This window comes from Rhinolophus sinicus, linkage group LG16 (assembly GCF_036562045.2).
Source record: "Rhinolophus sinicus isolate RSC01 linkage group LG16, ASM3656204v1, whole genome shotgun sequence".
Lineage (NCBI taxonomy): Eukaryota > Metazoa > Chordata > Mammalia > Chiroptera > Rhinolophidae > Rhinolophus > Rhinolophus sinicus.
The window spans coordinates 18,502,265-18,514,242 of NC_133765.1; the positions used below are offsets into that span (position 1 = coordinate 18,502,265).

Consider the following 11,978-nt stretch of genomic DNA (forward strand, 5'->3'; position numbering starts at 1 on the left):
CTACAGCCCATCAGAGACAGCTCCTGCCTCCCCAGTCTCCTGTCCCCTGTCCTCCTACCATAGGGCCAAGACATGTAATCCCTCATGTGACCTCTGTGTCACCGCAGGGTGTCTTTACATTCCACTCAGCCTCCTCAGGGTGTGTCTGTCCACGCTCCCTTGGCTGTTTTAGTGGTCAGGGCTGACGTGGCGTCTCTTACACAAGTTTCTTAGAAAATGGATCAAGTCCAGAGCAGTGAACGTCCCCTTGGAGGTAGATCCTCTTCTGTGCAAACACAGGCTCTTTCCTTGTACGTGAGTCCTCCTTTCTTCTGGCCATTTTCCTGGTCTCTTGGTGACGTTCTTCCTGCTGTTCTCCTGTCATGAGGATTGTCTAGTAAGACAGTGAAGCTGAACTTGGGTTTATTCAGATGTCACTTGTGTCTTTGGTATAAATGTTGCCTGTCTAGACATCATGACATCCAGACACACACGACCTAAAATTAGAGGGAACAGAGTCATAAAGCCCCCACATAGTTCACTGGGTTGGATGCAAGAGATTGCTCCCACTTGCAGCCCATTACACCAATGCCCATGTAACTGTTCAATTCAGGACATATCGCCACATACTAGTTATGATTTAGGGCACATACCACAGTATGAAATATGGTTCTCCCTTCCTACAAGGTGACACTTTGTGTTGGTATGTCTGCTGCCCTTTGCACCAATCTGATCTTTATTACTCATGGCTCTCAGTGGGTATGGGCTGTTCTGGGAAACACGTGCCATTTTGCAGCCGCTCTCTGCAGCTGAGGGTCACCCTTAGTTGCTGACAGCTTGATGCTGTCCACTGAGACTCCCCAACAGCAGGACCAAACTGCTCCTTTAGCAAATCCTGGGTGGCACCTCCCTGTGCCCCCACGTGGGGTGTGTGAGGCACAATCACTAGAAGTTACCAGCCTGGGCAGGAACCTGTGGGTTCCATCACCTGTATTGACTCTTTTCCAGGGACCCTGTGTTCTTTGTGAATTTCACATGACCCACTGGTCCCCTGCTGTGCTCTGGGAAACTGCAGGGGACCTGGATCTCAGGTCATGTACAAATCCCATGGACACATATGGAGATTTCCATTTTCCACTGTGCTGAGTCATTTAGAAACAAGGGCACTGTTATGTGCATTCATCATTTAAAAAATATTCTGATGGCTCCATTCTGCAAGTATTATTTGTTGTCACGCAGCAGCCTAACCGTCTGTCCCCTCGTGCCTGTCCCTAAAGAAAGAAGAGTCTGTGAGACTGTTCCTTTCAGGGACTTTGCTTCACCTTTGCGCTTATACTTCATGTCTCTCTGTTTGGCCCCAAGAAGATGGCTGGTCAGCCAATGACGGGTAAGATTCCCCATGGGGGGAACAACCTAAGCCAGGTGCAGCTGCGTGGAGACCACAAGAAGAACTCACAGGATCGATAGAGGTGGGCACAGCCCCCCCTTCCCCTAGCTAAGGAGAGTTTCTGTCTATGTGGCTATATTCCTTCCCACAACCTGCTTGGGAAGTGAGTCAATGATGTGATAACATCAGTTCTCCTTCTATTCTTATCAATAAGTTTTAGCATAAAGGATCTGTCCCTGGGGAGGCACATACCACAATTATTAAGACATCATGGGACTTTCGATTCCGGCTGTTTGCAGGCAAGGGTGATTGGTTTGAATCAGTTTTCTGGTATGATGTATGAGACTCACAGACCGTGGAGAAAACAATGCTACTTCCTTATGTGTACATCAATAAAAGCCACAAGGTGGCCCGATTCGGAGCTCTCAGTCCTTTGAGGCTGGGAGACCCTTGGCCCCCTGTTTCATAACTTTCTTGATTTCTGATTCTTTCTTAATCCTTCACCACCCCTTCTTGTTCTCTCACTGCCTGTGTTGCGCTGGACATGACAATTATTCTCCACAACATACCTTGTTATCTTTTGCAAGTTTAGATATTCCTGTGAAGATTTTAGACATTTTATTCTGATAAATAAATAATGATACGTCATGTGTGAAATACGCTGGTTTAGAGGGGAGTGAATCCTGTGCTGATGCATCCACCCTGCAGTCTCTTGCCCTCTGTCACTGCCCTGCTCCACCCCTGCAGGAAACACTGGGAGTCAGGGGGAGTCTCTGTAGTAGCTGCTGTTAGGACAGAGGGACCTGTGCTTTTCTGCTCTTGTGACGCTAAGGTTTTCCTCGGTGACACAGGGAGGCTCCTTTCTGGTTAGTGCATTAAGATGCAGGAATGAACGTCATCTTCTGCCGTAGAAATAGTCTTGTATTTACACAAATATTACATTAACTATTATGTTTAATATCAACCCTGTTCCTTTTTATTCTTTTTCCTTATATTATTTTCTTCTAGACTTTTTGCCAAAGTTAGTGAAAGAGAGCATTTGTTTCTATTTCTATTATGTTAATGCCTACTTTCACTTAAATATAACCTGCTCCTATGTTTTTCTTTACATATACACATAAAGTCATGAGTGCATCATATCAATATATTATTAAAGTTTTGTCTTGGTTATTAAATAATAGGAACCTGAATTTAGACTTGAATGTGTGTGTGCCCGTGTGTCCGTGTCCGTGTGTGTGCTTCAATGAATTAAGACTTTGGGGGCTGTGGGGATACAATAAATGTAGTTTGCATGCAAAAATGACATGAATTTTGAAAGATCAAGGACAGAACGTTATGGACTGAATGTGGTACCCGAAATTCATGTGTTGAAGCCCTAATCCCCAGTGTGGCTGTAGTTGGTGATGGGTTCTTTAAAGAAGTAATTAAATTAAATGAGATCATAAGGGTGCGGCCCTGATCTGACAGGATTAGGGTCTTTATAAGAAAAGACACCAGAGAGCTTGCTCTCTCTACCACGGGAGGGCACAGCGTGGAGGCAGCTGCCTGCAGGGCATGAAGAGAGCATTCACCGGAAACCAACCATGGTGGGGGTCTGATCTCAGACTTCCAGCTTCCAGACGGTGAGAACCTGAATTCCTGTCGTTTAAGCCAAGCAGTCAGTGGTATTGTCTCTTGGCAGCAAAGTAATACACCCTCCTCTGTTCTTATCCTACAATAATAAATAATTAGAAAAGAGAAATTACCAAAGTTCTACCTGATTTGACTTTAGAAATTTATTTTCTTCACCTTCTTCATTGTAAAGTTTTTATTCACATTGCTTAGCATTTTCATGCAAGATCTTGATTTGGGCTCCTAATAACCTAGTGATTATCGGGATGAAATAGGAGAACACGCTCAAGTCCTTAAAGATAATGCTGGTCAGTAGTAGGGTTGCACTTGACAAAAAAACCATACATGTGGATACACGGACCCATGACAGACATGGTGTTTATGCACCCAGACCCCCAGGAGGAGGCATGACACTGGATCCTCGGTCACATCTGCTGGCAGATCAAAGGGCCAGGAGAGAAGCTAGAGGAGGGGGCGTCCTTTTTAATACAATTTTTAATATGGCATATTTTTAATGCTTTACCAAATTAGAAAAAAAAAAGATTGAACAAAATTATTCAGTACTGGTTAGAGGTGAGTAAGTAACAGAAGATGCAAGCAGGGCCGAGTGTATATCAGGCACAGTGCCCAGAAATCTCGGTACTTTTAGGGAGTCAGGGAAATACAGAGGAAAGTGAAAGTAATCCACACTGGATTACAACCAATCCAGTCATAAACTATACACCACACACACACACACACACACACACACACACACACACACACACACACACACACGAAGGCAAAAATGCCTGGAGACCTCATTTGTTATGAGCACAATTCAGCAACAAAACGGAAGGGTCTCAACAGGAGTAAACTGAGCGAAAGAAGCCAGACAATAAGGAGATACACTGTGTGATTGCATTTATAGGCTTTACAAAGTGTGGACTGAACACTCGTCACGGGAAGAGGACTAGTAGTCCCTGGAGGGTGTTGTGAGGACGGATGGGAAGGAGGATGAGAGAGGGGCGTGACGAGGCTTTGGGGGAGGGGGGGAACAGATTCACTGTCTTGATTGTGGTGATGTTTTCCAAGTTGTGCAAATATGTCAAAACGTATCAAACTGTACACCTTAAATATTGGCAGCTTAGTAAATGTCAATTATTTCCCAATAAGAGTTATATAAAAAATAGTATGGACACACACCGGAGATTCACATTGAGGACCAATGACAGGATGGCATTGCTCTGGAATGTCCTGGAAATAAGGAAAGGATTGATGGTAGAGACAGAAACTTCCTCGGTGAGAGGTCGGGTCTGAGATGACCACAGCTGGGCCTGCCACTCCCTGTCCGTGAATTTCAATGCACAGAGGTTCTGTGTCTCATCCTGATGGGGAAATAAACTTTTTGTTTCTTTAGGCCGTTTGTCTAGGAATGAGCTTCTGTGAGAGACTTTGACAGAAGGAACAGGACGAACTTGGGTCCATGGTGGCAGCAGCAGCAAAGCAGAAGGTGTGAGCTGGGGGCTTCAGGCAGCTTCTGACAGAGCTGCTGGGCGCCAGTGAGCACTGAGCAGAGACAGGAGCCCTGAGGCTGGTTCACAGCTGTGATGTCCTCAAGGACAGGCCCACAGCAGCCCCTGCTGCCCCAGGCCCTGGTCCATCCCTAACCCTGAGAAGTTGTCAGGGGTCTATGAGAGGAAGGCCCTGCCTCCACCCCCACCTGGTGACTGCCCCCTCCCAGTCCATATCAAAGCCAAGGGACCTCCTCCTGCGGGAGGATCTCATTCCTCAGGTGAGTCTTTAGCTTTCCAACCTGGACTTTCAGCAGTGGTCTGCCCACCGCTCACTCTGCTTTCAGGTGAGCTCAAGGGCTCACTTTGAAACACAAACCCTTTCAGGTGAGCAAAGCAAGAAAGCTCAGAGCGGGGACAGCTCCATGGACTCACCTCCCAGACTGCTTAGGAGGCCAGTGTTTCCTCGTGTTGCTCAATCCTCACCTGATAAGCCCTCACTGATGGTGGGTTTCAAATGGGTCCAGTTTGTTACCAATAATCTTACCACAGACCATGGGATGATAATTGTGTACACATGTTGGCAATCAATTGATTCCTTAGTAACTGCTTAACTTACTTGGGTAAATATTAAGGAGTGGATAGCTGAATTATAAGATAAGAAAATATTTTAATTTTGTAAAGAACTGCCAAACTGTCTTGCAAGGTGTCTTTACCATTTTCCATTCCCACCAGCAATGATGGATCTTCCTGTCCCATATCCTCACCAGCCTTTGATGTTGTCAGTGTTTGGATTTTACCCTTTCTGATAGGTGTGCAGTGGTAGCTCATTGTTGTTTTAATTTGCAATTTCTTTTTCTTTTCTTAATGTCTCACGAATTTTTATTTTATTATTAGTTTCAGGTGTGCAAAACAGCAGTTATAGTTTGAAATCAAGTTATAGTTTTCAGCAATGGAATAAGATTTTAAGTCTCTTTCTGAGTCTTTCTGGATTTTTTGAATGGGAGCGATTGGGTCCTGGAATGTTATCCAGATTGAATTTTAAACAGAAATTTTCAGGAATAATTTCATAATAATAGATGTAGAGGAACTTCTCAAACTTTAATGTTCATAAAATCTCCAGGCAAGGTTGGCAAAAACAGAAGCTGGCACACCAACACACGTTTCTGACTCAGTAGTAGGTTGAGTTTGAGGAATTGCATTTCTAACAAGCCCTGAGGTAATTGTTCTATTTCAATGAAAATGAAAAATCCATGTGGTCTGCAGGGACAAATCAATGAATTAGAGCATATCTGGTAATTGTCTTTGAATAAGAAGAGCCTTACAGGGAGGAGAGGGGCCTCTGAGTCTCACTGTTGCTTGATGTATTTTGGAGCTGAGCCCCCTCCCCCACTACAAGCAGAGAAGGAGAGAGGAAGCCCCATCTCTCAGGAGTCGCACTGGAGAGATGGACACGCCGTGGGAGAGACTGGAGGAGGGTCATGGTGATGAACCACTGGACAGAACGGGGCCATGGAGGCCCCTCCCCATGGTGTGTTGACCATTTCCATACTCACTGTTCCCTTTACCTCTGAGGCTGAGCCATTCTGAGCACATGTGGAGGTTTTGGTTGCACTTCCCCATGAGTTTACATCACTGTGGAAGTGCCACTACCCATATACAGAGCACAGTAATAGTCGGCCTCGTCCTCAGGCTGGGCCCCCGTGATGGTGAGGGCGGCTTTGTTCCCAGAGATGGATCCAGCGAAGCGGTCAGGGACCCCAGAGGGGCGGCTGTTTGTGTTGTATATAAGCATGCGGGGAGCCCGGCCTGGGGTCTGCTGGTACCAGCTGGGCTCCTTACTGGTAGAGACTGACCCAGAGCTAAGGCCACAGGTGAGTGTGACTGTCCCTCCTGGAGACACTGACAGTGATGGCTCCTGGGTCACCACAGTCTGAGAATCCACACCTAGAACAGACAGAAAAGATACAAGTATTATTATGGGAGTGAAGTGTCTCTCTGAGGAATTTATGTAACCACCCCCCAAGGATGCAGAGTCTCTTGTTATTACCTGAGCCATAAGCGAGGAGCCCAAGCAGAAGCACCGTCCAGGCCATGGTGGGGACACTCACAGGATGTGGCCTCCTCAGGTTCCTGGCTAGAGTGTGGTGTCCTTGGGCCTTTTCATGCCTCCCAGACCCATGAAGAGGTGAAAGTGCTTCATGCAAATCGGCTTCCTTCATCTTCATGCCCCCATGTCAACCTGATATCCCCTGTGGGAGGTCTTGAAAGAGGCAGATGCTGGGACCTCACACAGACCAATGACTGATGGTGACTGAATCACTGAAGGAGGGAGGTTGATGCCTGTCACCAAATAAGTTCCCCCCTGTCTCTGCTGACCTCAGTTCTAAGTTTCTTCTCTGGAATCGCTGAGTTGAATGATGAGATGAGTGTTTTCTCCACATCCGGGCCCCCAGCAATCTAGTGAATCCCAAACCTTACCCCAAACCCATGAAGTGTTTCTTCCACCCCAGTGAAATCCCTTCCTGTCTCCGTTGTGGAAAGGTAGTGGGCCCTCCTCCCTCCAACAGTAAACCCAGTGGGAAATCACAGTTATATATGGGTGTTTGAAGGGACAAGGGTCTCCCAATTAACTCAGTGCTGGAAACTGTCTCCAGTAGCAGCAGTCAGGTGACCAAGGCTGCGGGTGCCCACACATGGAGCTGCACTGCCAGCCTTGGGGTGGCAGCTCCAAGAGTCGTCAATAATGTGGAGCAGCTTTAATTCACCTGCAGTGTTTGAGAAGAAAGGTCACGATGTCACCGTAAAATTGTGAGATTCCTCTCAACACCATTTAGAAAACAATAAGGAAACATGTAACTCATAATCAGAAATGAAAATTACACTGTGTCTGAACAAGTTTGTGTGACCCTCCTGGAGAACTTTAAAACTCCTCTTTCTCTGAAGAGTCTTATATGGAGCAGAAGGAATTGCAAGAGCAAAAGAGGGAATTCAAGAGGAAGAGCAGGGAGACAAAATTTCTTTAATAATTTTTGAAGGTTTGCCACAAAATTGTGTTCACAGTGAAATAAAATATGAATTTATATTCATTTCAGAATTGCTAGTATCTTGTCTGTTTCATGAAATGTGCATACATCATGTTTTCCTTTGTCATTAGCTGTGTTTTGGAACCCCAACTCATAACAGACAAAGATTCGGATCTAATTATTTTGTGCCTACCAAACAAAGAATTCTTTGATATTTTGGAGAAGAAGATGTAATTTGATGTGCTTTAAATTGGAAGACCATGGAGGTGTACATCTTAAGAGAAGGAAGAATTGGAAAGAATAATTGAAATATCTGAAAAACAGAAGGAATATCAGTTTCCTCAGGTCTATAAATATAGAAATAAATGATCAATAACACAGTGATTAGAAATAACAACTAAAATTATGGCAGTTTCAGAGCTAATGCATTTGTTATATATATTTCATCATGAAAAAATAGAAAGACATAGTAATCAGCCAGGATTCCTGACCCTAGAAACTGTCTCAGGCATTCTCAGGCATCATGGCTCAGAAGAACTCTCTTTTACTGGGAAGGTTGGAGCCAATGGTGAATGGAGGGATTGCAAACCTAGGTATGGTGGAAAAACCCTGGAGCCAGAAGACATTACAGGGCAGGAAGGAGCAGAGAGGAGCTCCCCCTGGTGGCGGTAGGTGATGTTGCTTGACCAGGTGGGAGCTTCCTTAGGGCTGTGCTGTTCATGTCTGAAGGCCCATGATGATGCACGCTGCCCACCGAGGGCTAGAGCATCAGAGTCCCATTTCACTGGGTCCAGTAACTTCATTTTCCTCCCTCACAGTGTGTCAGGGCACCACCACTTGTGCATGTGACATATGGCTCAGTGTGTCATCACATCTGCTCTCCCCCAAAGTCTATGGTCACCATCACCCTGAGATTCCAGTATTCTAGTCGAAGCCCAGATCCTCCCTGAGGTGAAGGTGAATATTTCTCCACATGACATGGCTTCTACTTACACCTTTCAGCTGTGTACATATGATACTGTTTCTGTTGCTTTGGTTTCCTTATTTTCCTAGAATCAGAAAATTAATTTGCACAATATTATTTTTTCTCTTTTCTCTCTCTCTCTGTCTCTCTCTCTCCATCTCTCTTGCCACATATATATATATATATATATATATATATATATATTTCATGAAATATGCAACATGAAATATAATATGTAATGTATAATTATTAACTATTTAATAATTGTTTTGTATATCATATATGACATCTATGTATTACATACTTTTATATTTATAAGTATGTTATAGTATAATATATTGCATATGCTATTTATATATGCATATGCATGTTTATATATTATGAACTTTCATAATGCATATACATTTATATATACATATACATACACACACACACACACACACATATGTATTTTAACAGAGACCCAGACACTATGGGTGGCCGAGTCAGCACAATCTGACTCAACACCTGGAAGGCGAGATGGAGGGTTACAAGGTGACAGCAAGCACGGATGAGCAGCCACCAGTGCGCTGATGACGGGAGCAGTGCAGTGCAAACCCATCCCCTCCCCATCTTTTCTCTTCAGTCCTAAAGGAAACTCCTTGTCCAAAGAGCGAGGAGGGTGCAGAGAGGAATCAGGACCATGACAGACAAACCCCAGAGCTCTGCTTCCAGCGGTCTACCTGTGGGAATTCCCCCTGTCCCCTCCCCAGGTGTCTCCTTACCTATATCCAGGTAACAGTGTAGGTGATTTGCTTTTAGCGATTTTGTTCTAGAGGTGGGATTGTCTGCCCTGCCTAATATCAGCCTGAACAATGACTCCATGAGCTGTGAAGGATGGAATATGAGACAAGGGTGTGAGTCAGAGCTGAGTGCTCATGTGGCCTCTGGGGCCGCAGGTGCAGGACAGTCACACTTCAGTGAGGACACTGCCTACCAAGTGTGCAAGAGCCACTAGAGGGTTTTCCTGGTTGGCCTGGCTTAGAACTCTGTGCTCACAGGACCAGTGCCGCAGCGCCCCCTGCTGGGCTCAGACGTGAAGTCCTCCAGCCCCTCACACCACCCAGGTCTCCTGGAATGATGTGCTCACATCTGCAATTGGATCCCACTAAGTCACTACCCAGGTCAGTAGAATGAGGAGGTGCCCCATGCACCTTGGGATGAGATGTTTTCTCAGCTCACTTAAGACCTCCAGACAGCTAAATGCATGGTATATTGCACAGAAATTGTGTTATCAGATATCTCAGGATTACATGACATATGAGTTTGCTTCTCCAGGTGTCTGGGGCCATTACCAGGCTACCATCATTTTGAACCACGTTAAACACTTAACATTCTCCAAGTATGCAGGTCGTTCAAGCCTCATCAGATGTCTGCAGGGGCTACTCTTAGTGTTTGACTGTTGTTGATTTTAGTATCTCCTGTTATATTCCCTCCACCCACACTGCAAGGCCTTTGGTGCCTGTCTTTGCCATGAAGAGAGAAGGCTGTAGGGAAAGTGTATCTCTGATACTGCTTACTTCTCTGGGTTCTCATTTTCCCTTGAATGTTAGCCTGGCAATCCTTACTTTATTTGACTCTATGATATAATTAATATATTTTGTCTAGTTTTGTCATTTTAAGCATGAAAATTGATTGGAAAAAGACCGTCACTATAAAGGGACCCCTCCTCCCTTCACTGGGGTCTTCCACCACTCCTCTACTGAAACCCCTCATGGCCTATTACTGTCTGTGCTTTGGGTCCTAAGAAATATTTTGTGTTAAGGGTTCAATAGAACTAATGGCGTTGGGGGTCTAAGATCCAGGGGCTAAAGAACAGACATTTATGCAACATCTTCCCAACCAAAGATTCAGTGTGCGAAGAGCAGTAGACATTGTGGGACTGAACTGGTGGAAGTGATCACGTGATGGGACCACATTGAACGTGTAGATGACATGGGTAGTTTTGCTTGAGACCTCCATGAGTTAAGTCATCCAAACCACAAACACAGTTGTCCTTTCACTCATTTGAACCTTCTTTCATTTTTTCAGCAATGTTTTGTAGTTTTAGTTTACAAACTTGTTGCCTCCTTGGTTAAGTTTATTCCCAAGCATTTTATTATTTTGACGCTGTGCTCCGTATATTTGTCTTCTTAACATCCCTTTAGGCTTCTTCATTGCGATTGTACAGAAAACCCACTGATTTTTTAGGCTATTACTACGCTTACCTCCTGGTGGAGATACTAGACAAACCTGTTTAGGGGTCCTGATCCATCTGTTTCCCTATTTGGGGACAGTGGGGTAACAGGAAATGAAGGAGGTAGGGCCATGAGGTGAAGCTCTGCTGTCCACTAGCAGTAACGTGAGCAACCACAAATGGCGGACTTCACACATGTGACGGTTTAAAGAACTAAATGGAACCAGTGCTGCCTCTGTACTTATGGGGAAAACAGAAAAGGCACACAGCTTGGTTCATTTTATAGCTTGAGAAAAACCACATTTATGTATTTAAGAACGTGTGAAATATATATATATATTGTTAAAACACCTACTGTTCTCTGATTGGCGTCATGTGATAAAGTTACCTGAAGAATCAGCAAGAAACACCTCCCTCTTTTACGCCTAAACCACTTGTTCTGTTAGGAATGAGAACAGGGCGCCTCCTTTCAGCTTCCAGTTTCTCAGGGTGGTGGCCGCTGGGTAAGGGCATCAGCACCCTCATCTCACAACAACCCTCTCTGTTAGGGGAACAGTTCACACTCTCCTCAAGCCTCTACCACCTTCTCATTTCACCCAGAATCCTCTTTCTCTGGGAAGATCAATGACATCCAAAAGTAACTGTGCAGGTTTTGCACCCCCTTTGCACTGCTGGATTATTTGCAGGTGGGGAGACAGAAAGTTATTCCACTTCACTTCTTCATGTTCCTGTTTTATTTACACTTGAGTTTTATATTATTAAACTAGAAATTTCTGATTATTACTCGCCCCCAGAAATTTATATTTTTACTTCATTGATTCTTATGCTTCTTACGGAAACATATTTAATTACATTTTTACATGTTATCGTAAATATTGGATATTTATTCTTCATACTAAGATTCAGAGATTCATAAAAACAATAATTTTCAAATACAATAAGTCTATTTGAAATGTTGGTTAATATCTATAATTAGACTATAAAGAAGTGAGGATATGTACAAAAACAAAAATTCATGACTGTTCACCAGAGGGTAGTTTATGTAGAGGAGAAATGGGGACCCTGTAAGAGAATTCATAGGTGAGGTTTCCGAGGACCATTGCTCCTCTCCCTGATGGTGGTTCTGCCCCATCTCTGAGCTCCCTGTGTGAGGAAGGACATGAATGAGGTCACTTGGGAAGACACGGGGATATTCCACACAACATGGACTCCCTTGGGGTGATGCATCTTCTCTGTACGAGGTGGCCTCAGTGTCTCACACTCTTGTCAGACCCACGACTCTCTCCCTTGAGGAATAAATCAC

The 11,978-nt window shown here is 44.6% G+C and overlaps 2 gene segments (V, D, J or C); both read right to left on the minus strand.

Annotated features, from left to right (window-relative positions):
* LOC109439166 (immunoglobulin lambda-1 light chain) overlaps positions 1-6,623 on the minus strand; it is a 316,010-nt gene extending 309,387 nt beyond the window's left edge. The window contains 1 exon segment of the V gene segment in view: positions 6,521-6,623. Within this exon segment, the coding sequence occupies positions 6,521-6,566 (46 nt within the window).
* The window catches only part of LOC109439815 (putative non-functional immunoglobulin lambda variable 1-50), a 370,373-nt gene that overhangs the window by 300,608 nt on the left and 57,787 nt on the right, over positions 1-11,978 (minus strand).